Here is a 27,587-nt window from a genome sequence, read left to right as displayed (position 1 = left end):
AAAAACTTCAACTTTGGACGCAGACACCGTTGGTACAGACCTTCCCTGACTTCTTTAGAAATGGCAAATGGCAAAAAATTCTCCCTAGGAGCTTTAAACACTTTTCTTTTTTAAAAGAAGTATATATTTAGTATTTTATATACATGTAGTACTGGTATCTAGTATCAAGTTACGCCAAGTGAGTAATACATGTACTGTATTTACTTCTTTCAAACAAGCGGCTTTTCTTGTTTCACATAACATCAGATAGTTTGAAAACTCTCACTTCATTTTTTCCGCATGTCCAAAGAGTGTTGCTTTCATTTATGCATATTCCAACGTTATACTGTAGTCCTGTCTTTTCACATTTTGTGAGCAAGAAAGTTACAAAGTGACCATCTTGATCAATCACATGGATACTGTTATGCTCATTGATGACTAGAATCCGTCCCTGATCATCGATACATATTCCCCGGGGGTAGAAATTGGATTCTCCTTCGTGTCCCCTGTACGTGAACCGGTGGTTCCTGTCTTTGTTCACCACCACCACAGCGTTATTTGGACAGCCATCTGACGTGCAGATATCGCCGTTCAAGTTTTCTGTAATGTAAAGAGGGGATTGATAAAGAGGATTACCCTCGGCGTCAAACTGAATCGACCACGGCTCGCCCCGCTCCTTGTCGTATCGGGTTACTCTAGCCAACATACTTTGATACTCTCCTACAAGAATAGCTCCGTTCTTGGGGGAAGAGAAGATACATAATGGCGTCCAATCTCCTGTGACAATGAAAGTGGTTTTCATTCTCAATGAAGTATACTTCTTGATGCTATTGTTGAATCGGTCGATGTAAAGTAAATCTCCTTCCTTAGTTACTGTGTGACAGCCGTGCTGATTATTTATTTGGGCGGTGTTTATCTTGCCTAAGACTTCACCAGTATCATCTGTGAGAACAATCTGGCCATCTCCATTTCCTATCCATAACCTGTTATTTAGGACATATGAAATATGCCTTGCATCAGAAAAAGGCAGTTTGAATGCAATGCTTACTGGGTTGGACTCGACATGATTCTTGTTTTCTTGAGGCAATGTGCTCTCAGGAATTGACAATTTTCCAAGAAGGTTTGCCACGTTGTCCTCACTTACATTTTCTCTGAGATAAACTGGCCTTTTTAAGTTTGTTTCTTCAAATTCCATGACATCAGACTCGAAAATCTCTTTCCGCAGCATCAGTTTCTCGTAAGGTCCCCTCTTCTTATCCTCATAGTTATCGATTAACTGTTCATTGTTTGTAATGTATCCTGATATGAGGGTTGCCTGCCTTTCCAAGTAATCATTAATTCGCTCTTCCTCACAATCCAGACTTCGACAGTTTCTCTCCACAATAACGTCCACTAAATCTTTCAGTTTCTTTGCATCATCTTGCAATTGTGATCTAATTTTAGAGATTTCTTCTTTTGATTCAACTTTTTCTTCACTCAAAGTGGATAGTGTATCCCGCCATTTTGGTATGATGGCCTTTTTGATGTTCTGAATCTTAATATTGCAACGCTTTTCCGATTCCTTTAATGCGTCGTTAATGTTTTTGAACGTATGGCTTCGGTGGTCTTCTTCCTTGCATCTTGAGCAGACTGGTAGTTTGCATAACTCACAGGCCATTTCATAGCAAAATTCTTGATGAACGCGACAGGGCTCTGTTTTAGAAGGTGCTGGCTGCCTGTCCTGGTACAGAACAATAGCATGGAAGGTGGTGGTGTCGCTTTGGATGTGGTGGTCGCGACATGCCAGACACAATCTCTCGGCGCAGATGTAGCAATAGTATTCCGCGCTCCGGTCACAAAGCGCACACTGCACGTAGTGTTGGGCAAAATTTATGCCAAATTTCAACATCTATAAATTTAACCAAGTAGTCATCAGACGATCAACGATACATATAATTCAAAAGTTGATGTTACACAGTAAAAATAATTATAATAGCGGAAAAAAGCACAGTTTCAAAATTACTGTATCACAAGCGCTTTCTGGATTTTATAATCTGTCTTCAGGTGTACATACTTTGAACAGTTTGTTATGCTTAATTATATATTTATAAAAATTAAGAATGTCACTATTCACTTTTATATAACCACTGATTAAAAAATACATATGTACTTTACCTTGATAGTATTCCTGGTGATACTCTTAACGGTATGTAGAGTAATTATGGCAGATATTGGCAACTATAGGACCTATATTCTAACTCGTATGCGTTCCACAAATTTTCTGGGTATTTTCTATTTTCGGATTTCTGCTAAAAAGGTGATACAAACTGTGAAACTGCGTTTTGTGATGCAATGACCTGTGTCAGAGTTGAGAATTTAAACTGCTATAGAGGGCACCAGAGTTTCACAAACATATCTTGTTTCATTTGCACGTGTATTCAAATGAACTAAATGGGTACAGTTGAGTTTTGAATCGCTTAATTGAAATAGTGTGTACAAATATCTTATTACATAAAAATACATATCGATGTCGTCTCTTGAAGATGCAGCTGACGTGAGTTGTGAAGATGATAGTCAGTCCTACCTATACCTGACCCATTTAATATCTTTGAACAGGTGATACAGTAAAATTAATTAACAAATGTACCCTCCACATAACGTTGATTTGATTTCACCGCTAGACATCAGTGTAAATTTAGAAATACAAATGCCATTTGCAAAAACCTTTAACAGACAAGAGAATTCATCCAAACATCTAATGTTTAAATATATCTGTTTTATTCTTTTTAAAGAACACACACACAACTACACTGTTGTGAAAAGGAAGAGAAACTCCTTTATTATTTTTATTTATTATTCAAAATGAACTAAGAAAATTAATGATAACTCATAATTTAAAAAAACCAACCTTATCATAATGATGATACAGCGAAACAATCCCAACCTACCCTAAAAGTGTGTCTATTAACAGAAAAATAAACACTGATGCTCCCGTGACAGCTAATGGCCAAGGTAAGATTTTCAAATGAAGGTTAAACTCCAAGGTCAAACCAAGACGTAAAATTGTTAGTATCCAAAGAAAGGTTCTGTCACAAAACACAAAAGTTTTATGAAAACCAAAAAACAAACTATCTAAGACTTAAAGGTAAGGTTAATATTTCTGAAAAGTAGTAAAAACTCCAAAGTTAAAAGATCATGAATGTTAAATTTGGTACTCAAATTAAGGTGTTGTCACAAGACATTCACAAACATACACAGAAATATAAAAATCTTAACCTAATTATTCAAAAGATAAAGACAATGTTAAAGTTTATGTGGACAAACAAAAAGCTAGACAGAGAGTCAGGCTAAAATAAATGAACATTCCCCTCCCGAATCAACATTTAGTATATATATATAATTAAATATATAATTACAACTCTATTTCGGCGATCGAGCTTGATTATTGACTGCAGGTTAGCTTTGTGGCCCTTGGGTCCCATAGTGTGCAGATGTTCAATCGGTCGTTTGTCTTTAAAAGAAGAGAAAACTTTCTCCCCCTTGAGTACAAAGTCAATATTAATTCATATTACAATGACAGAAAAGGTGTCATTGTAGCATTGATTACGACATTTCTGGGTTATAATGATAGATTGAAAACGCAGTCGTTGGTTAGTCTGGGTGCTAATATGTTTCCCAGGGAATATATGCGGTTTTTGCCATTTTTCTTCTTTAAGAATTACTAATTAGTTATTCTATGAAAAACTGCGAACTGGGATGTTTTCATTCAATGCATATGAATCTGAGGTTTACACTGAAATTTTTTACCATTGTCAACTGAAGGACGTATACTTGGTTTTATCATTGAGTAACAGTACTATAGTGTCTTTAACAAGTGTTTCTCGTCGAATCAGATTCACAAACTTTTAATGAAAGTCTAATATAAAGGGTTTTTTTTAATATAGATGCTAATTGTATAGTTCATTTAGGTCATTTTACTTTCCGGAAACAAACTGTATCGAACCGAAAACAGCTGAATGAATTTCGGTTTCCGTGCTTCCAAAACATCTTAAGGTTATTCCAAGTTTCTTTCTGTTTTGCGTCCACCTAGCTGCAGAACTGTAGCTCTCCGAAAAAAAATATGTTGACAGACCAGAGAGCTACAGTGCCACCCATTGAAAAAACTGTATATTTATTGCGCACAAAAATTTGCGCTTGGTTCTGGATTAATTCTTCCAAATTCTTACCTCAATGGCAACAAAGCTAAATTTCAAAAGGGTCCTTACTTCTCTATCAAGTACTCTCTTAGTTTACAACTGTACGAAGCGCGTTGGACCGAATTATCTTGCAAACAAAAATGGCAGTATAAATGGGCGAAATTTTCGATCATCTCAATTCCAGGGCAAGGAGGGCTATTGATAACAATTATAAGGAATGTTTTTTGTGGAAACAGTGAAAGAATACCAGGGGTATGTTAGGATCACAAGGTTAGTAATATTTTGATGTTAAAGTTTCAAAACCATGGAGAAATAAACCGAGAAACAGCGCACTTTTTTGTGCGCAATAAATATAGTTTTTTTCAATGGGTGGCACTGTAGCTCTTCGGTCTGTCAAAATATAATTTCGGAGAGCTACAGTTCTGCAGCTAGCGTCCACCCATCTTTCAAAAACCTATTCGCAAAAACACACACATAAAAAAAATTATACCACGGACTTTATTTTATCAAGGTATGAAATGCTTAAAATGTACTTAACAGGACATTTTGTAGACAGATCCAAACATTTCGACCAGAATCTGGTAATCAATTGCAGGTCTCCTGATTTTGACCCCCCCCCCCCCCAATATAAGGTGTCAAAACAAAGGCAAACACAGACCTTGAACACTTAACATACAAAAAGCTTGGACTGGCCCAATTTATAGACTACAGATGACATTATATTGAAAATAATTATTTTTCTTAGTCGAATATTCGATTGTATTATTCGACAGTCGAATATTCGGAACATTTTCTGAAAATAAATTCACAGGTACAAGAGGTATTTATAAATAAAAATCCCTTGATCATAATTTCTATAAAAGTAACATCAAATTCTTATGAACACACTGATACAGATCTTCACAGGCACCTAACTTGTTTATAGAATAACTAAATCTACATTTATAAAAACCTTTATACTCCTCGATTCTAGAGCAAACGCTAGAACCACTGTGCCATGCAGGCTAAAAAGTAGAATTTCTAGTAACAAGTTGTCGTCATTCCTTTAAGTTCAAGATCAAACAGAGAACCTTGCCGTTTGGATCATTTTTTTTCAATTTCAAATATTTCCGACTTTTAAGTTATAAAGACCGGTTTATATTTGTCTTTTTCTCTATTGATTGCGACATTTCTGGGTTATTGAGACAGGTTGTAAACTAAGACGCAAATTGGTGTCGGGTATAGATATTTTTCCCAGTGTTCCAACAACCTCCATTTTTAAGTCAAGAAAAAAAACCATGCACGAAGTAGAATATAATTCCTTTAATTATTTCTATTCAAACTATGTAGTCACTACATATTTACAAACAGAAGATGAGAGAAATGAATACATGTATTTTTTAATACAATTAACAGGATAACATTCCCTCCAGAACTTTTGACGTCATATTACTTCCTGCAGAATGATCTCGTTTACGTATATCATTAAGCTCACGGAAGTCGAGTTGAGGATATCATCAGTTGTACAGGATATACACTAAAATTTATCCTTTTCGAAAGCAAGGAAAAAATTTCTTTCCTAATAATTACAGATTATGCCGCATTTAAAAAAAAAAAATCGAAGAACATAGACTTATATATTGGTTTTCATTGTACAAAATTTTAATGTAGCTGAGCCTTTTGAGGATTTGATTTTATTTGAGACTACACTTGTATCCTGGAATTTCTTTTTTAAATTTTGGCAAAATATATTGTTTTCATTACAAAAAATTAATCTGAATAAACTTATTTCACCACAGATGCTTGCTTTCAGGCTGGTGTATTTTGTTAGCTGCAGAAACTGTAGCGTTATATGGTTTTATATATAATCAAAACGTTAGAGTTTCTGCAGCTAGTATATTTCGTTTTACAGTGTGTTTTCCTATTGTCATAATAACATGTACACATTAAAATTTAAAGATAGATTGTTGAAAATAACATTTTTACAAAGATATCATACTTCTGTCCTTAATGTACATAAAATGTATATATCTTTAAAATGTTATTTTCAGAGATTTTCTTTCATGATAAAGGGTAAGAACGAACAAGGATCGATCTCATATAAACTTCAAACAATACAAATAACTCAAGAATTGCAGAGGCTAGATCAGGTGCCCAGGAGAAGCAATCATCCCTTGTCTACCGCGTCTAGTCCTAGTCATTTAGATCGACATAAAAATCACACAGTACACAAAAATCCTGACACAGAAAATCACGTCATTAACAAAAAGTCAATAGATAATGGGAATGCAATACTGACATAACTAATTTTAGTGGGGGTTTAATTTTCGTGGTTTTGCGGGTATGAAGAGACCCATGAATTTATGTCCACTGTGAAATGCAATTTTTCACAAATATAACAACTCAGCGATTCTGGCGGACTCATATTTTTTCCTCAAACCACGAAAAATTGACCCCTCAAAATATGTGATTTTACAGTATCTGCCTTATGCCGATTGACACATTTCTTATTGTTAAATATTGTTGAAGATTCATTTAAACAAAGAATTGCTATTTTAGAAAAGAAGGTTTTTCAATTAGAGGTTCGGACATGTTTTAGTGAACTAGATTTTCAAATCTCTAAATCCGAAACATCGAAAGCAATCAGTGGACTTTAATGTAACAAACCACCGGATCTTGACAGAATTTCAAATCATATAAAATATGGGCGAAATTCATTAATATTGGTCAGTATAAAGAAATTGTTTGTTTAATTGTTGTCCTAAAGTTTATGGAAAATATCCGAGTCCAAGGTTAAGATCATAATTTTTTGTACCTAAACAAAATTTTGTCAACAGGAATTCATGTGTGAAATATGATGGCCCCCTAGCCTATAACTACTGTAACTGCTCAAAAGTTATGACCAAAGTTAAAGTTTATTTTGAAGTTGCTCAAAGTCGGACGTCAAGGGTAAAAAATATCTATATCCTTGTATATGTCTTGCTAGAATAAATACGGTACATATGTGAAAGATGAAAGCCATAGCTCTAACTGTTAAGAAGTAATGGCTAAGATTTTTTTTTTTTTTTTTTTTTTTTTTTGCAAAAGTGTCAAACTCCAAGGTCAAATATGTTGGTACCAAAAGAAAGGCTTAGTCGTGAGGAATACACATGTGAAATATGAAAGCCATAGCTCTAACGAAAATTATGAGTGAGGTTATAGTTTTTGTGGAAAAACAGACGAACAGATATGGATAAACAGGAAAACAGAAAAAAAGGAGGGACGGAAAGGGCAAAAACTATATACTCCTGAATCTACGATAACGTGGACATAAAAAAAGCAATGGCTATTAAAAGAAATTTATCACCGGCTTATTAGCAAATTAAAGACAGCAGCTTAGTACAAAATTTAGCATCAGACACAAACAATGTAAAATTTTGTTGCCCGTACTTTGAAAAAAAATCCATTCAGATAGAGTAAAGTGACAACGCATAGAGAGAGCCTCAAGACATCACAGAGGGGATCAGATACCATGAAGGAGTAAGCATCTCCTGTCAAGTGATAGCACCTGAACCGAGTGAAGTGGAAACAATGACATTTTAAACAAGATGTGTTTGTGGAACACTGATCCCCCTGTATGGCAGCCGATGGCGAGGATTGAAGAGACTCCAATGTAAGTCAAACTCCAAGGTCGTTGGCATCCAAAGGAAGATTCTTGTCACAAGGAACACATCTGAGAAATATGAAAGCCCTAGACTAACTATTTAAAGTTATGACCAAGGATAAAGTTTGGTAATTTTTTTTTGCGAAAGTGGGTAAAACTCCAAGGTAAAGGTCAAGAGGTCAAATTTGGAAAATTGCATACACAACTGAAATCTGAAAGCCATAACTCTATAACCACTCAAAAGCTACGGACAAGGTTTGAGTTTTTGTGGATAAACAAACAGACAGATGGACAGACGGGGCAAAAGCTATATACCCCGAATCCTCGATTTCAAGGGCACAAAACATCAGTCAACATTCTAATTTATGACAAGTTGTAAATGCAAAAAGGTTAGAACTGAATGTCGAATTGATATTACATTCATGTAGAAGGTTTTTAATTTAAATTCTGGTTTTTGAAATGCAAATACTCATTCAATGTCAATGGGAATGAGAAAAGACTGGAAGAATTTTCTTCAAAGACGGCATATATACTATTGTTAGTGAGAGACTTCAGAACCTTTATGTCTCAAGGTCATGATGAATTCTTTCCTGGCGATTACGAACAAATTGTGTAGGGCTGAAATGACTGACAAAGAAATGTTTGACTTCAAAAATTACGTGAATACAATGTAGGTTGGCTAAACATTATAAGAGTAAAATGATTATTTCATATAAGGTATTGGAGGTTTATACAAATTGAAGAGGAAAAAAATCATCATTACCCAGTGTATAAATATTTACAGACTTACAACCTATAATTATCTTTCTTTCTTAAAGTACACCGCAAACTTTGTCATGTTTTAAGACAATGGCATCTCGTACATGTAGAAATGCAAAGTTTGATTACGTTTTATGTCGAAGGATGGGCCAAACGTCAAGCAATAAAGAGTAAGGTGGATATTTGAATCTCGTAGTTAGGGAACAATATATATAATCTATTCTGTCCTCAAAAATCCAGAATGAATAAAAAATCATATGTAATTAATTCTAGTATCAGTATGTTCTGGTTCTACTTGCTAGATTTCAAAGACAAAATCGGTATATTTTGGTTCCACTTGCTATAGACAAAATCGTTGTTTGTTTGGAGCTTATTTTTACAGGATATTTTTCTTTTTCAAGTAGTTTTCTAGCTTATATTAAAATTTCCTCCCTTTTAAACGGAGACATTTTCTCTCTCAAAATTATACCAGTATTATATTTGAATTAGCATACCTATACTAGATTTCTAACCCTCATTAATATTCCTGCAAAGAGATACATTTCGGATTCTAGTAAATGATCTACCAAGTCTTTATCTTAACTCTAGATCTTCAGGAAAAGAATTAAAAACAATGGAGGAGAAACTTATTAAAGTTTATTCCCAACAACATATTGGTACACTGTATTTGAAAAGTTGTGGTAATTTCATGTGATAATCTTTTTTTTTATTTCAAATAAAATTGGACCATCAACTTGATTCTTCAATAAAAATAGACAACAAAATGGTCATATCTTTTGATTTTCCATCTGGAAAGAAATATTTGGCGAAAAAAAAATCACAGTGAATCTTTACGCACTACTTCTATTACCTTGAGACATAAAGGTTCTGGAGTCTCTCACTAACAATAGTATACAGTATATGCCGTCTTTGAAGAAAAATCTTCCAATCTTTGCTAATTCCCATTGACACTAAATGAGTATTTCCATTTTATAACGCAGAATTTCAATTAAAAACCTTTTACATGAATGTAATACCCGGTATCAATTCCACATTCATCTCTAACCTTTCTTGCGTTTACACACGTTTTGAAATTAATTTTATGCGCATTTAACCGAGGATAAGGAATATATATTTTTGCCCTCTTCGTCTGTCTATTTGTTAGTTTGTCCGCAAAACCTTTATTCTTGCCCATAACTTTTGAGTGGTTTAAGCTATGGTTTTCATATTTCACATGTGACAAAACCTTTCTTTGGGTGTCAATAAATTTGGCCTCTTGGCCTTTACCCTGGAAAATAATTTTTAAAAAACTTCATCTGGCCATAACTTTTAAACAGGTAATCTAGGGCTTTCATACGGTATTTCACAAGTGTATTCATTGTGACAAGACCTACCTTTAGATACCAACAAGTTGGACGATTTAACCTTGACCTTAGAGTTTGACCAAATTTTAACCTTGACCAAATATTTTGAACAGCGAGCACTACTAGGAATTTTTTATTTCACAATTAAATTCCTTGTGGCAAGATCTTCCTGGCTTTGGATACCAACAAGTTTGGCCCTTTGACCTTGGAGTTTGACTTACATTTGAGACTCTTCAATCCTCGCCATCAGCTGCCATACAGGGGCATCAGTGTTCCACAAACACATCTTGTTTAAAATGTCATTGTTCCCACGTTCACTCGGTTCAGGTGCTATCACTTGACAGGGGATGCTTACTCCTTCATGGAATTTGATCCCATTTGTGGGGTCCATGCTCTCTGTATATGCTCTCACTTTACTACATGTATATATATCTGAATGAATTTTTGATCTGTTCATTATCTTCATATTTCAACCATTCAAAGTTGTGCAACAAAAAGGTTTTGTATGTTTGTGTCTGATGCTTAATTTTGTAGTAAGCTGCCATCTTTAATTTGTGAAAATCTAGTGATAAATTTCCACTCTCCTCACATTGTTTTATGTCCCCATTATCGAAAATTCGGGAGTATAAAGTTTTTGCTTTTTCGTCCGTATGTCTGTATGTTTGTCTTTAAAAACTATAATCTTACTCATAACATTTCTTAGACTATAGCCTTCATATTTCACATGTGCATTCCTTGTGACAAAGTCTTCCTTTGGATGCCAACATATTTGATTTTTGCAAAAAAAAAAAAAAAAAAAAAAAAAAAATCAAATTTTAACCTTTGTCATGACTTCTGAACAAATGGAGCTATGGCTTTCATCTTTCACATATACGTACTTATTCTGACAAGACCTTTCCAAGGATATAGATATTACTTTTACCTTTAAGCCTTGACCTTCGAGTTTGGCCAACTTAAATAAAAAACGCTAACATTGGTCAAAACTTTTAAATAGTTAGTATTAGGGCCTCAATATTTCACAGATGTATTCCTTGTGACAAGACCTTTGTTTAAATACCAATAATTTTGACCTTGCCTTGGAATTTGACATTCTTTTGAAAACCTTAACCTTGGTCAAAACTTTTGAACAGTTAGTGCTAAGGTTTTTCTATACTGCTAATGACAAAGCATTCCCCTAGGTACCATTAAATTGACCGTTGACCCTTTGAGTTTGACCTATATTTTAAAAAGTTTAATCTTGGCCATAACCTTTGAACAGTTGGTGGTTGGACTTTCATATGTCAATGGTATGATTATCAAGAAGAATCCTCTCTTTGATTAACATTTTTTCATTTCCTGATCTTAACCCTGGAATATGACTTGCAGTTGAGAAACTTGAGTTTCACAAACAAATCTTGTTTTCGCTTGCAACCTCAATATTTCCTCATATTGATTTGATCTACTTCATTACATTTATATATGAAATATAAGTGGGTATGGTATTTTTATTGACATAAATGCACTACTCAAGAAATGTTATAAATCCTACATCGATTGAAAAATATGTCTAACCTGTATTTGAATTAAGATAATTGAATTGATTCTTAGAAGACTACTATTTTTTTGTATATACGAAACATATTAAAGGGACATGGACACAGTTTCAACTGAATTTTTTAAACCAATTTTAATGCTTACAATTCCTAATCAAGGCATTATCTAATGATCAGCAAAAATTTGAACATCATTTCTTGATTAACAAACGAGATACAGAACTTAAAATTCTTCAAAATGTAATCAGGGCTCGTGCCTTTTATTGTTTACATATAGAAAATATCTTATTGATAACACAATGAAATTCAGCAAATCACTAGAAACTGTCTAATTGTATTTAGAATTAACTTCTTCATTGAAATTATCTGCTGTGAACGAACATATGCTAGTATATTAATCTATGTAAACAAACCATGACACGGACCCTGTTTACATAACATAAGTTTGGAGCTCTAAATCTGTCTTGTATCTCGACTACTTGAGTATTTTTGATGATCATTAGAAAGACCTTAGTTAATTTGTAAAAATGGAAAAATAAATTTGAAAAGTTTTAGCTGAAACTGTGTCTATGCCCCTTTAATGTTAGTATATACTAATGACGTGTTTTACCCCCACCCTCATATCAATGTTCGGGGTATATAAATTATGCTCTGTCAGTGGGTTTCTTTGTTTGTCCACCAAAACTTTAACATTGCCGATAACTTCTGATGGTTTTAGCTATGGTTCTTTTATTTCAGTCACATTAGTATTCATTTTGAAGAAGCCTTTTGGTAACAAAATATTTCATCTCTTGACCTTAGAGTTTGTCCTAATTTGGAAGAATTTTCCTAACTTTAACCTTGGACATAACTTTTGAACAGTTTGTGCTAGGGCTTTCATAACATTGTGGCAAGTCCTTTCCATAGATATAAATATTTTCCTTTACCTTATGACATTAACCTTGGAGTTTGACATGCATTTGAGAAATTCAACCTTCGCCAAAAGCTGTCAGTGTTTCACAAGCAAATTTTGTCAATAATGTTTTACATGTTAATAAAACACATTTTCTCACACAACTTATCAACAGATCGTAAACCACATTAAAAAAAATAAAGAATAGGTATGAATATCCAGATATGGATCCAGATATCATCCAGATACGGATAACACATCCTAATACACAAAAAAGTGTCATCACTTTTAAAAAATACAGCTTTCTTTGCCATCTTTCCTACTTTTTCTGAAAATGGAAACATTGTATAATTCTGCAAGGAACAACCAGACAAGACCTAAAAAATTATACAACTATATCAATAATAAACATTGTTATTCTAAGGGCCTAGTTCAATGCTCTATTTTACCATTTACGAAGCAAAATTAACTACAAATGGACAATCCTTCAATATTCTATTTCACATGTAGATTTAGAGAAATTACGCCATCGATAATTAAAATGTTTGCTTCCCATCTCCCGACCAAATATTTTTTTTCAAATGGGTCGGAGCAGCAAAGCTACATTCCCCTGAAAATACAAGCGGTTGGATCAAGGTGCTTAAAACCCCAGTCACATTTCCAAAAACGACCAACGGCCGACGGTTTTTGAAGCAAAAATGGGATTCTTCGGGTGGCAGTCGGCGGTTCATCGGCCGTTGTCTTGTCCGATTTTGACCTCTTTTTTGTGTCCATCGGTCCAAGTTATAATTTTTCTGCGTCGGTGGCCGATTTCTTCTATTTAAGTTATCCGTCGACTAACCTTCGATCATCGTCCGACCATCGGCGATCAGTTTCTTAAGTCGGTCGTCCGTCGTTTGACAATAAGGGTTTCAAAAATTTCGGCCGACGGTTAAAATTAAACTGTAGCTCAGAGCTCGATGATCGGGCGACGATTGGCCGACTTGTGAATATTTAATCTATAAAGTATCAGTCACATTATCCAGCGATAGGGTATACGATGAGAAACCGATGCGTTTTTTGATGAAAATGGCGTGGTTGCCGGCCGGGCACCACTAGTGATCGGAAGGTGACTGAGGCCATTTTGCGAATCGGTGGGGTCATCGGTAAGAAATAATTCGTAGTTAAAATTCAGCGATGTCTCCAACGATGCCTCACATTGCTCCTCATCGGCAACCCATCATTAACACATCTTTCACGGATCGGCCGATGTATGGCCAAGCATCGTCCAATATCCGTTGAATCTGAGGTCATTGGGGGGTTGAGTGGTGTCCAACAGATAACGGCCGATCATCGGTCGATGTTCGACCAGACATTGGTCCGTAGTCAACCGATGTTCGAACGATGTTCACCAATGTATGAGCGATGTAATACACATCGGTCGATTATCCTGGAACATCGTTTTATGATTAGCAATGCTTCGCTGGGCCTTTGAAAGTCCGGCCGGCAACCACGCCATTTTTATCATAAAAGGCATTGGTTGCCCATCGAATACCCATCGCTGGATAATGTGACTGATTCTGTGAGGACTACTAGGCCGATGTGGACCGATGTTGGGGCATCATTAACACCACGGATTACCAACGATTACCACCGGTCTGCGGCTACCGGCCGGGAAATGTGACCTAGGCATAAAGGATTCACAATACAAACAAAATGTTGATGCATGGATTGATATATATTTTTAAATGGAAATAACATTAGATAATTAATCCGTAAGACAGAAAGAAATCTTGATTTAACACTGAGCTACAATCTTACAAAAAGCTACCACTGTGCCTTGCAAACATCACTCACATCACCTATCTGAATATAGATCTATGAAAAATATTGCTGATTTCTAAAGAAAAAAGATTTGTTGTGTTATTTATCCAAGTCATCGGTGTTCCTAGGAATTAATGTGACTGCTCCGTGTCGCCCAATACTCGTGTCGACCGATCATGTTTTTCAGCCGACAAGACCAGAAAAATTTAGTCACCCGACCATCGGCTTAAATGTGACCTAGGCATAAGAGGTGTGGGCATCCCCTGTCGACCAGTACACCTGCTGTGATCCCTCTGTATCAGGTGAATATGCCAAAGTTAGACTGAAAGTTCTGGAAATCAGAATGCAACATGTCAGTCAAAATTCAACCCAACCTAATGCCTTAGTCAAATTTCCCGGCCGGTGGCCGTAAACCGGTGGTAATCAGTGGTAATTCGTGGTGTGAGCGATGCCCCAACATCGGTCCACATCGGCCTAGTAGTCCTTAATGTATCAGTCACATTATCCAGCGAAGGGGTATACGATGGGCAACCAATGCGTTTTTTGATAAAAATGGCATGGTTGCCGGTCGGAATTACAAAGGCCAAGCGATGCATTGCTAATGATAAATCGATGTTCCAGGGTTACCGGCCGTTGTATATTACATCGCTCATACATTGGTAAACATCGTTCGTACGTCGGTCGACCATGACCCCCACCGATTCGCCAAATGGCCTCAGTCAACGTTCGATTACTATAGGTGTCCAGCCGGCAAACACGCCATTTTTATCAAAAAACGCATCGGTTTCTCATCGTATACCCCATTGTTGCATAATGTGACTGATAATTTACTTTACCTTAATTCTCTCCGTGCCAGGAGGCACACAAGGCCTGGATATCTCCTTTCCACTGAGGCCGGTCTGAGGCTGCACGGCGTCCCGTGTTCCAGCCTGCACCATCTACCGTCATATTGCCCTCGTTTCTTCTCCCCTCAGGCGTCCAACCGAGGGTCACAACGCAGTCATCCGTGTGATCCTTTCTAAGCACATGGCCGATCCAATTCCATCTCCTCCTGCCCACCTCGCAACTAATGTTTTCTGCTTCTGCCATTTCCAGAGATGTCTTGTTTGGGATATGCTGCTGCCATCTGACCTTTAGAATCCTTCTGAGGCACTTGGACTGAATGATCTTCTTTTCCTCTGTCTTGGTAAAGCATCAGTCACATTATCCAGCAATGGGGTAAACGATTAGAAACCGATGCGTTTTTTGATAAAAATGGTGTGGTTGCCGGCTGGACTCCTTTAGTAATAGGACGGTTACTGAGGCCATTTAACTAATCGTTGGCAACCCGTCATTAACACATCTTTCAAGGATTGGCCGATGTATGGCCGAGCATCGTCAAGTGTCCGTTGAATCTGAGGTCATCGGGGGGTTGAGTGGTGGGCAACAGACATCGACCGATCATCGGTCGATTGGCACCGAGGTAAGTGAAGTTGTTCGCCTCGTCGGCTTCCCCGTTTCCGACTATCAGGCTGATTTTACTCTTGCTATTTATCTTCATCACTTTGCACTTCTTGGCATTCAGCCTCAACCCAACTTTTACGGATTTTTCTTCCAGTTTTGTTGTCTTTGACGTAAGATAGTTCATTGCTGATGACAGTAGGGCAATGTCGTCAGCAAAGTCAAGGTTTTCAAGCATAGTGGTGAAAGTCTTATTCCTGTTCTCTTTTCTCTGACAGTCTGTTGCATCACCCAGTCTATCACTAGGCGGAAGAAGAACCCTGACATTCAGCATCCTTGTTTGACACCAGTCATCACAGGAAAGGAGTAGTTGGTCTCGTTGTCATCAATCACAGAACAAACTTGTCATACAGGGCTTTGACCATCGTAATCAGTTTATGGGTATACCATATTTCTTCATGATGACCGAAATGCTGTCTCTGTGCACCGAGTCGAAAGCTTTCTCAAAGTCCACAAAATGGATGTACAGTGTAGCATTCTACTCATTGTCTTGCTTCAGTATGTTCCTGAGGAAGAAAATCTGATTAAAAGTCCCTCTCCCTTTCTGAAACCGTGCCTGCTCTTTGCTAAGGGTGTGGTCAACTCCAGCCTGTATTATCTTGATGATGATCCTTATGAGTGCTTTGCTGGCTACGGGCAATGTGACTCCCTTCCACTTGCTGCAGTCCTGTTGCCTCTTTTGTGAATTTTACAGATCAGTCCTCTGGTTCATTCTTTGGGCACCTTTTCCTCTTTCCGTATCTGGTCAAAGGTGTGCTTCAATTCTTGGCTACTCCTATCAAGGTCTGCCTTTAACTTTTCTGCAGTTATTTGATCTGCTCCAGGGGCCTTTCCATTCCGAAGTGTCTTCAGTGTAGTCCTTATTTCCTGTGTGGTGGGTGGCTCAACCGAGAAGTCTAGCTATTCTCCCTCCTCATGTTCATCTTGTGGTGGGGATTCTGGCGTGTCCATGATGAGCACTTCCTCAGAATGTTCCCTCCATCTGGCAAGCCTCGTTTCTTTATTTTCAGCAGCTCCCCCTCTTTGCTCTTCATCGCTGCTGTTTCCTTACTACTCTTTCTTGTCAGCTGCTTTAATATGCTGTACAGTTCCTTCTACCTCCTGTTCTCGGCTGCTTTATGTGCTCGCTCAGCCTTCTCTCCCATCCATCTCCTCTTGTCCTCTATCGCTTTTCTTGACGACTTTGTCTCTCTCCTTGTAATTTTCATTCAACCTAGTCTTGACTCTTTCTGATCTTTTGCTCTCTATCTTTTTCTTGATGTCTTTTCTTTCATCTATCAACTTCAAGGTGTTTTCGTTGATCTAATGTTTGTAGCCAAGTACTTTCTCTGCTGAATTCACATATGCCATCTTCTGATTTTCCACATTTCCTCGATATCATCCGTCTTTTCCCTGTGCTATTCTAATTTCTTTCTCGCAAAGTCATTGTTTTTACTTTGTTGTTTTTGAGGCGTTCTACATCCAATCTTGGTTTCAACTTGTTCTTATACTTGTGTGGTGAGCCGTATCCTGATTCGGGTCTTCACCAGCTAGTGGTCGCTGTCGGCATCCGCTCCCCTCTGAACCTTGATGTCAAGAACAGAAGATCTCCACTGTCCACTAATGAGAAGATGTCAATCTGGGTTTTCAATGTTCCAGTAGCAGACACCCAAGTTGCTTTGTGTACGTCTTTATGGGGGAACAGTGTTCCTATGATTACAAGTCCGTTTGGTCCGACTAAATTCACACAGTATTTCTCCATTCTCGTTCTGTGTTCCCAGTCCTTGGATACCTATAGTTCTTTCATATCCATTATTGCCACTCCCTATCTTGGCCATGAGTCCCCCATGATAATAATGATGTTGTCCGTATTACATTCATCCAAGGTCGCTTGTTACTCCTGAAAGAATTGGTTTTTCTCCTCTTCTTTCTTTTGATTATGTGGTGCATATGCTTGGATCACCGACAATCTCCTGTATCTTGAATAGGATCGTGCTGCCATTGTTCTCTTGCTGATGTGTGTCCATTCCATGAGTGATTTTATAGCCCGTTGGTTGATCATTATGACAAATCCTTCCTTAAGTAGTTCTTCATCCCCAATGTACATGACGGTCTGGCCCGAGGCCAGTCTTATCTTAATAGCTCCGGTGGTTTTCTGCACTCATTGATTCCCACTTCTCTCGCAATCTGTGCTGAATCTCCTCCTCTATACATTATTTGCACATTCCAGTGTTGATGGTGAATGTTTGTTTGAATGTCACAAGGGATCTAGTCAGTGATGTGAAAACTTCGATTGATTGATTGTTTGTTGTTTAATGTTCCTCTCGAGAATTTTTCACTCATATGGAGACGCCACCATTTGTCGGTGAAGAGCTACAAATTTTGTCCTATGCTCGGCAATCAGGGTCATTGAGCAGCGAGGGATCTTTTTCGTGCCAGTGCCTAATGCGACACGGGTCCTCGGTTTATACGGTCTCATCCGAAGGACGGGTCTTCACGTCTCACAGTGATATTCGAACCCGCGATGTAAGGATAGACTCCTTACTTCGCGACTCTAGAGCAGACGCCCTACCCACTGCGCCACGTGGGCGACACTTCGAAAGTACAATATCTTTGTTGGCAAATGTCAGTTCGGGAAAATCGACGGTTAATTTGGAATTATAATCTTATAACAAGTGGTGTTTTAAAAAGTTTGTGATGGAAAAAGTCCATAATTCTCTGTTGTTGAAAACCCCAAACCCAAAGTATGCTTTTGCTCTAGAAGTTCCAAGTATGAATTATTAAATTGATATACATGTAAAAGTAATTTTTATACTAAGTAATAGCATTCAAGCAATATAACTTTGGAATATGTAGACTATAGTACTTAGTATACCATTAAAACAATTTTTGTTTCTACCTTCCAGGACACTTTTTTTTCCTCTTTCCCCATCAACAAATATGTTGAAATTTACAGGTACGTTGAAATTTACTGGGAAAAAAATGCTACCTACCCAATAATTTTACCCTGAGTCGGGAGATGGCAAACAAACATTAATTTAAACATGGCCTAATAGCGAGAATCTTTAATTTCTGGGTGTGGAACTATAGGGACAGATAAGTCAGTTACCTCACACTAATGATTTCCTGTTGTCACTGTGTCACAATGATTTAAAAGATTTCATGTAATCTACTCAGATAGAATATGCTCGACCTTAGGCGATCAAAACTTTTGTTTCTAAATTGTTGCATAAATGCCATGATTCGTGGTTAGAAATATCGCTATATCAGTAGAATATGAGGCAAGTTAAGTAAAATACAAATACTAACATAAGAACATCCTTCGTCTCAAGCCACGGTTCAGAGTCCGCGCTCTTCCCTGAATGGGAGAGAATCGTACATTTTGGCCGTGGTTTGCGACGATGATGAACTATCAAACATTAACCTTGACAATCATTTAGTTTTAGACTTCATATTTACTGTATAGTAGACGGAAAACGCCTGGTGTCTTTTAGGGGCAAAAGTCAAGTCACAAGTCTGTCATTTCCAAACTCAAAAGGAACATTCCTTGACTTAATATTGACATCTTCAATCTAAACCGTAAATATAGTGCGAGGAAGAGACATTAAGATAAAGGAGGGTGACTTCTCAAGGCTCAAGGTTGAGATTATTTGAAACTTCGTAACCTACACATTAACCATAAAGGAGTAGCTTGCTTTGGGGAGGACATCCATATAAACTTTGAGTCCATATCCTTATGTAAAACATTATATACGAGTGAAATTGGACCAAAACTAGAGGTGGAGTAAAATTTTGAAGAAATTTCATAAAGTATCAAATTTTCTTAACCATGGCAACACTGTGCAGAGAAATAAAAACATTTTCTTGATTTTTTTTTTAAAGTCATTTCACAAAAGCTGAATATCTATTAACTAGTTAGGGTGTCTGTAAGGTCAACTGTGACAACATGCATGGTAATTTTTTTCTGCGCAATTAAGGAAAAAATAATATTTTAATTTTTTTTTATTCATGTAGTTGTAAGTGAGTTCTTCCGTCTGTTTGTTGTTGCTCCTTTACAATTTTTTCCCTCTAAAATTGTTCCCGTTTTCACCCCCTAGATACGATGTAAGACAAAATATCTGCACGAACACAATATTGTTTTTATTTCGCTGTCTAATATAACCCCCACTCCCCACGCTTGAAAAGTGGGAGGGTATACAGTGATCGGGATGTCCGTCAGTCTGTTACGCTTTGGGGTACCCATCTCTTCTCCGCAACTCCTCTTATACCACTGAATGATACATAATGAGACAGAATCTTTGCCATATAGTGTCATTGTGCACCTCCTATTTTACTTTTTGATTTGATATATATTTTAGGTTTCAATAACAAAATATGGACACTGTCATTCTATCTTTTATATTGAAGGGCATCCATCTCTTATTCGAAACTCCTCTGAATAAAACCACTAAATAAAATTTATTGATACTCTCACAGATGTTTATTACATAATGACATTGTGCACTTCCTTTTTTTCGATCTAACACTTATTTCGGGTCTCCCAGAGCTAAAAACATGGACTTCGTCATTATGATATGGGAGGAGGGGGTATCATTTAGTGAGATCAGACAGTACTCACAGTACCTCTAGTATTTGATATAGTAAGGGATAAAAAAAAAATCTTATGCTTCTATGATAAACACCGGTTATAAGCATACTGCAAATATGACAGAATGCATCACAGGCACGTAGCATCGTTTTTGAAAGTGGGGGGCCAACCAGAGAAATTTTTTTTTAACTTACCTGAAAAAGTTGACAAGCAAAAAAAAAAAAAAAAATTTGCCCAAACTCGAAAATCCTATTTCGGGGCGGGGGTGGGGTGGGGGGGTGTAGTGGCCAACTTTTTCAATGCCAAGTTACTTTCACTTCCAATTTTTTCCTACAATTCCTTGATATCATTATACTATGATAAAAAGCGGGGGGCTAACCATCCTTTCAATGAACATTTACTATAGTAAAGGTAATTTTGGGGGAAAAAGCACCCCCTGTTGTTTCGTCCCTGCATCAGTACCTGACGAAAGAATATGATGCCCCACCACCACTTTCCACCTTCCTTCGAAGAATTTTTATTAGACATGACAATTTTACCCAAAATATATGAATTCCTAGTCTATCATATCTAGTTTATTTACCAGGATATATTTCGATTTTAGATGCCGTTTCCCGTTTTTGTTAAGTTTCAGAAATTGTCGTTATCAATTCTTTTCTCAGATTCAAAAATATAGCTGACATTTAGTTTTTACCTAAAAAAATTAATATCTACTTCTTTTTTTTACATTTGTTTTCGCTTATTTCTGTATGTCACCCTGCTGACTAATCAAATCCCAGAAATAATAGTACTTTTGAATAGTCATCAGTTTCCATCTTAGTTTGTTAGGGGAAACACTTTCCATTTTTATTCTTTTTTACGCATATAAAAAATAAGCACGTGAAACAAAAAGAACACATTGTAATATTGTTACTTTTTCGTATTACAAGCTGTTGTGAGTTTTATGACGCTGTCGCCCCGAATGAGGTCACATGAATTCCATATCTACATGTAAAATTGTAAATATTTACGATTTATCACATAACCCTGTCCTCACTCTTCTTCGCATATCTCATGGGTTTTCTTCGTTTTCCCTGTTCCAACAAGAAAAATTAGGACACAAATTAGCGACGTATTTATAATGAAAAAAAAATTAATGCGACGGACAAACATCGCACCTTTATTCCCGTAGATTCTAATACTGCGCAGGTTCGTCAATTTAAAATCATTGTCAACAAGGATGTGAATTATCGCTAACCCCTACAGACTATAGAAACCTTTCATAATATGAATATAGACAATTATCGCTGGCAAAAATTAATATAGACTGTAACTAGAACAATATAACTTAGCTCGAATGGATTGAAATTCAGTTTTCCTAGTGTTTACCTGGTGTTATATTTAAAATAAAGATTTCTTTTCAGGAATAATGCATTGAGGGCATACTTACTTGCTATGTTTTCTCGGCGTTCTCTTAGAACTTGTAATTGATTCTTCATCTTGTATATAGTTAACAGAACATCTAAGTAAATCTACAATGCAAAATTATATTCGTAAAATGTAAATGATGAGTAAATATTAGGAGTCATTAGGGAAATCATTTAATTTCGAAGTGCGACGGAAAATGTCATCGGTTTATCTGTCCATCCGTTTGTGTAAGGGTATTAAATATAATTTTAACAATTTCTTCCCTTTTTTTATCCGATTTACATAAACATCGTGCCAATAAATAAATATTTGCTTACATAAGTATCTAATTTTATAAGGGTATGTTGTTGCTACATATCCAATTACATCTACATATTTTTTCGCTGAATTCAACATTTTGTAGGTCTTGAATAAATAGCAATGAATTAAAATGAACAAGGGTTATTTTCATTGGTGTAAAATATATATATATATATATATATATATATATATATATATATATATATATATATATATATATATATATATATATATATATATATATATATATCTTGAACAGATAAATAACCGTAATTCATTTAATTTTATTCAACTGCATGTGTTATATTGACGATAAATACATGTAATTATATTCATTTCATTTCATTCAAAAATGCAATGCATTTTTTTTTATATATAAGGGGAAAATCTCTTCGAAGTACGACACTTACCTGAGCAGGCGTTGTTATCCTTGGGGGAAAATGCAATACGTTTTCAAGAAAAGCCACCCACCTTCTTCTTCTCAGATGCAGCTATGGTTTTGCGTTTTGGAGGAGGGCTCGGAGTGAAGTTGAAGATACTCGCACAGTCGTTTGTAGTGGAGGGCACATCTCTTAGTTGCTCCAGCACTGCGGGGATGGGGTCAGGCGTAATGTGATTCTTTTTGAACACTCTGTTTGTCTGTTTGTGAGTGAAGTCTGCCTGGGGTCTTTGGGGTAACACCGGACTTGCTGACAAAGTTCGGGCTACTTCTTGTTCTGGTGTTACTACTGTCGTTTGATTTTCTTTCTCCGAAAAAGTCTTCCGTTTTCTTCTGACGAGAACAGCATTGGAGGGCACATCCTCGTTGTTCTTATTGTTGACGTCCGGGCTTCTGACGTTGTTTGTATCTGTGAGGATAGTGAGCACTGGAGTACTGCTGAAGATACTCTCTGCTGGGTCGCTGTACAGGCGCCGACATTTAGGAGTTCTGGTGGACTCTTCAACAACAGGATTCACTGGACGCAGAGTGCTAGGACGTGTCGGGGGAACGAATTTTTGACTGCTTCGCATCATGTGTTGGTATCTGAAAATATACAAAACCCAGCAGTCTTACGGGCATAGGAATTTACTTTGCAACAAGAATTTTTTTTTATTTTAATGTGTAAGGATACTTGTTTCAAACACAAAAATAAAATATGTTTAGCCATAATTGTACATGTATAATGTTTGTAACACTTGGGGTTATCTATAACATGTGCTTATCCATCACTACCCCTAAAACACTCAATTGAATTTCATGAATGAGACTTCCACAAAATCTTTACAACATTGTTCTATTGTGTACGTCCTATTTTCGTTTCAATCGACAGATATTTGGATTTCCGGTACTATGAAAACAAATACATTGCTATCTCTCTGTTACTACAACTCACATCGGATCAGGGGTATTATTTTGTGAGCTCAGTGCTCACTGTACCTTGTGTTTTTACTCTGTTTCTTATTATTATTATTATTTTTCTTCTTCTTCCTGGGTACTTATTTGTCCGGGAGTGATCTTGTAAACTACACATCCGACTTAGGTAAAACCTTTTTAGGGTCAGTAGGCATGTTATGTAGATTTGCGGAACGAAGGTCATTTTGCGCGCACGTGCTTGCAAGAGTGTGCACGTGCAACACGTGAAATGACCGATTTAATTGATATAGGCGTAACTTTTTACCTTTTTGATGAAATGCTTTGAAACTCATAATATAAGGATATATTAGTTGCATAGACAACATGACATGGTCAAATTAGCAAGATCTCACGCGCATGCACGTGCGCTTCGCTCTAATTGGCTGAAACCAAAGTCTCAATATCTTTCTTGTTTTTTGATGAAATCCTTTGAAATTTTGAACATAGCCATGCATTAGGATATCCTACAACATCATATATAACAATTATCATGAAAACACGTGCATGCACGTGCGCTGCAATCTGATTGGCTTAAACTTTTAATAGTTATAACTCCCTTGGTTTTCAACCAAACAGGATGGGATTTTGAGCATAGATAGATATAATAAACTTCTACAAGAAGGTATGGTCGCCATGCACATCCGTACACGTGCGTGTACGTGCGCTGCAATCTGATTGGTTGAAACTTTAAATAGCTATAACTCCCTTGGTTTTCAACCAAACAGGATGGGATTTGGAACATAGATAGATATAATGGACTTCTGCAAGAAGGTTTTGTCACCATGCACATCCATACACGTGCACTGCAATCTGATTGGCTGAAACTTTAAACAGTTATAACTCCCTTGGTTACCAAACGGAGTGGGATTTAGAACACAGATAGATGTAATAGACTTCTACAAGAAGGTATGGTCACCATGCTCATGTATGTACGTGCGTGCACATGTAATGAGTAAAATCAAAAAAACACCTGAATGAGCGTATTTTTTAATGCTTTTGGATTAAATACTTTAATATTTAGTATATTAAAATATATAGATTGTATAGACAAGACGATATGGTCATTATGCACATGCATTCACATGCGCACGCGTGCAATGCTAAAATTTGAATGAACTTGGTACCCTTCTGGGTAAACTTTGTTAAAGTCTCAAATGCATAAAGTTTGTCTTATTTAATGAAGCTTACAGGGAATTTGGCACCAAAAGGGAGTTGGGGAGCGTTTGGGGAACATCTGTAACGGTCCCCGTTACAATGAGGACTAGTTGCATTTATTTTGGTTGTGAATTATGCAGAAGAACTGTTGTTTTTTTAAATCTGATTTTCAACATGCACACTTTTTACGGTCATTACATTTCCCTTTACAGTCATAAAGATCTAAGCCTTTTTATCACTTTTTAGGACTTATAGAAATATTAAGGGGAAGAACTCGTTTGGTTATATTAAAGCAGATTATTTTTTTATGTTCATCATTTTTTAAAATAAAAATGTAGCAAGTGAGTTTAAATAAAGTAAGCATCTTATAGATAGAATGTAAATCACAAATGCTGCCTTCAGTATTGACTAATATCTAACAACAATATTCAAGGGGAAATCTATTTCAGGATACATTCATTATTCAAAAACATGTCTAAAATTATCAAAAAGAAATCCCCCACTCTACATCTATTAACTAAGGTCTATTTATCTACTTCAATGTTAAGTTTTGAGTACGTGTTAAAAATCAGCTTTGTTCTATCAAGTAAACTATGAATGACAAAATGATCAACTAGCACCGTATTTTGACAGCTGGTCCCCCCGCAACATAAACATGTACATGTCAAACGTGAAAACATGGGGACTGGAATGCCATCTTATTGTTGGAAAATACAAATGTATCACAGAGATCCCAAAGGCCCAAATACTGGGCATGTACCTTTGCTGCAACACGTTTAACGTGTGATTGTTGTGTGCAAAGATGATATAGAATATTCGGTACGACTATACCTAAATGAGATGATATGGAATAGGATTGGGATATGACCATTACTTTTATGTCAAATAGAAGTGGCACTGGTGTATGTAATCCGAGATTCCTCTGACTCTAACCCCCGCTTTTATATTATGACTTGTCTAGTCTGGCATGACAAATTGGGCTATTAGGCACATGTAGCAATGTGAGGGTGGGGGGATGGTCTTTCCACTGTTTTCCAAACACAACCTTTTTACTTTTGAAAAGGTTCAAAAAAGGGCAAGGATATTAAATTAATCAGTTTATGGTACTGAAAGAGCCTACACCTCACCCCTCCAAATACACACAGGAAAAGTAGATTTTTTTTTCATTCTTGACTTTTTTTCCGGTAGATTGAATTGCTTTTTTTTCTCTCTGGCTGAATCCTAGCCAGGGACATAGCATCGTATTTAAAAGTGAGGACAGGGGCAACTAGTCTTAGCCCTATGGCACACCAATTTACATGTTCTGTACATTTAAATGGTGTGCGATTCCTTAGTGTGTGACATAGGGTTATATCTAATGTGCGGCTAAATACCATGATTTGTTTATGACACAGGACAAGAACTGGTGTCTGACAAAGGACTAAGACTATTGTATGACAATTAGGATTACAATATTGGTGTGTACTACCTGGATGTACACATCGTCTCAAGCCACGGTCCAGATTCCGCATATAACGCATACGTAAGCTCTCTCCTACATGTAGGCCTATGGGAAACTGCATGAGGATCGTACAATTTTGGCGGTGGTTTGCGACGATGACCTGTCTGTGACTACTTGGTCAAAAGGAACTGGTGTGTTGGGAGACAGTCTTTTTTTTTAATAAGAACGTTAAAAACCGGTGAAAGCATTATCACTGCTCCAAAGGCAGGCGCGTAGCCAGCATGGAAATGAAGTGTACGCAGAAAATGGTCAGGGGTCTGGGGGCCGCCTTGAGGCCCCCAGTGGGGGCGAAGCCCTGGTGGGGGCCCAAACCCCCGGAAGCTCCTGGATTTTACGAAATTTTTCAGTCATTTTCTTGCAAAAGAAATGACGATAATCACTTTTCTTGAGCAAATACTTAGCTAAGTTATACTGCTTCCATCGATACTTAGGGAAGAGAACGATAATTTATCAAATTAATTTACGCATATATTGTTATGTTTCCAAGTGTATCAAGAAAAAAAAAGTAGCAATCGCAATATCGTTATCACTGGAGTTTAAATTTATATTACAAAATATAAACGGGGGAGTTGTTGTCTTTTGATTACCTTCATTTGATAGCTGAAACGATTCGAGAATGCTTCAGTTATAATATAATTCTTTAAATTGGTAACATCAGTAAAAGAATTTTTAGCTATATTATTATTTACTTTGTTCACCATACTTTAAATTGTTTAACGACATTTATTCATTACCTCTACGGAAATGAAAAATCCTGTATAGTCGTCCAAGACCTTTGTAACTTTTTCTTTCGATCATGGTCCCTTAGATCGCTTTCCTTCATCAAATATTTGTCCGGATAATCAGGATTAATTAACAGTTGAACATTTTGGTTTAACAATATTTTTCTCCTCAAGAATGTTGAAAGATGTTTTTGGAATTGATTTCATAAAGGACTAAATTTGACTGTGCAGACAATCAGAACAAAATTTGAATCGAAAGTCAAACAGTAAGACGCAAAATAATTTGAAACACAGGTGGTGTCTCTTTTTCCCCGAATAAATTTCTCTCTTTCTTTTTTTCCTTCTTTTTTATCTCTCTTTCTTTTTTTGGAAAATGATGTGTACGCACTTGCGTACTTGCGTATAGGCAGCTACGCGCCTGAAAGGGAACAAAACCCCCGTAACGCCCCTTTTCCTTTTCTGCGTCGTCAACACAATGCCAATGTGTCATTTGAAACTGAATTTACTACTTTCACCTGGGTGTCTCTAAAAATATTATAATTCCAGTTTAATTAACCGTTCTATACTTTTTCCAAAGAACATGGTCAATATTCTTTAAGAGCAACAGCGATCCAAAACCCCATATAACTTCTTCCAAAGAACATGGCCAATATATCCTAAAAACCCCATATAACGTAGGCCTACTGACTCGTGTTGTGTTCACGCAGACGTCAACAGACGCCGGGTTAACGCAGCAGGTGTCAAATGCAAAATGACTTAACAACTTAGAGACGGCATTAAATTTGACACATTATATATACATATGAATAACAGCTAGGCTAACGAAATATTGTCGATTGACATTTGTTTTCTCTTTTCGTTTAAACTTTACCTCGTCGATGTACTCTGTGCTTGAACGGAGGTTGAACTTTGACCTCATAAGCCCCACCTCTTGACG

General features: G+C 36.7%; 2 protein-coding genes across 2 annotated transcripts; both read right to left on the bottom strand.

Annotated features, from left to right (window-relative positions):
* Nucleotides 1–225: 225 nt before the first annotated feature.
* LOC134231335 (E3 ubiquitin-protein ligase TRIM71-like) lies at nt 226–2,207 on the bottom strand. Its single transcript, XM_062713289.1, has 2 exons — nt 2,134–2,207; nt 226–1,867 (listed from the first exon to the last, which is right to left on the bottom strand). The coding sequence occupies exon 2, from the start codon at nt 1,865–1,867 to the stop codon at nt 233–235; it is 1,635 nt and encodes a 544-aa protein (XP_062569273.1). The 5' UTR covers nt 2,134–2,207; the 3' UTR covers nt 226–232.
* An 18,739-nt stretch (nt 2,208–20,946) lies between these two features.
* Nucleotides 20,947–27,584, bottom strand: LOC134231323 (uncharacterized). The gene is made up of 4 exons (XM_062713259.1): nt 27,522–27,584; nt 22,351–22,903; nt 21,602–21,683; nt 20,947–21,245 (listed from the first exon to the last, which is right to left on the bottom strand). Exons 2-4 carry the CDS (start codon nt 22,891–22,893, stop codon nt 21,205–21,207), a joined length of 666 nt encoding a protein of 221 aa, XP_062569243.1. The 5' UTR covers nt 22,894–22,903; nt 27,522–27,584; the 3' UTR covers nt 20,947–21,204.
* Between the last annotated feature and the right edge of the window lie 3 nt (nt 27,585–27,587).

Source organism: Saccostrea cucullata, unplaced genomic scaffold (assembly GCF_032062105.1).
Source record: "Saccostrea cucullata isolate Sc308-1 unplaced genomic scaffold, CSIRO_AGI_Scuc_v1 ctg32, whole genome shotgun sequence".
Classification (NCBI taxonomy): Eukaryota; Metazoa; Mollusca; class Bivalvia; order Ostreida; family Ostreidae; genus Saccostrea; species Saccostrea cuccullata.
The sequence above is the reverse complement of the archived record's forward strand: the minus strand, read 5'-3'. Positions and strand labels throughout refer to the sequence as shown.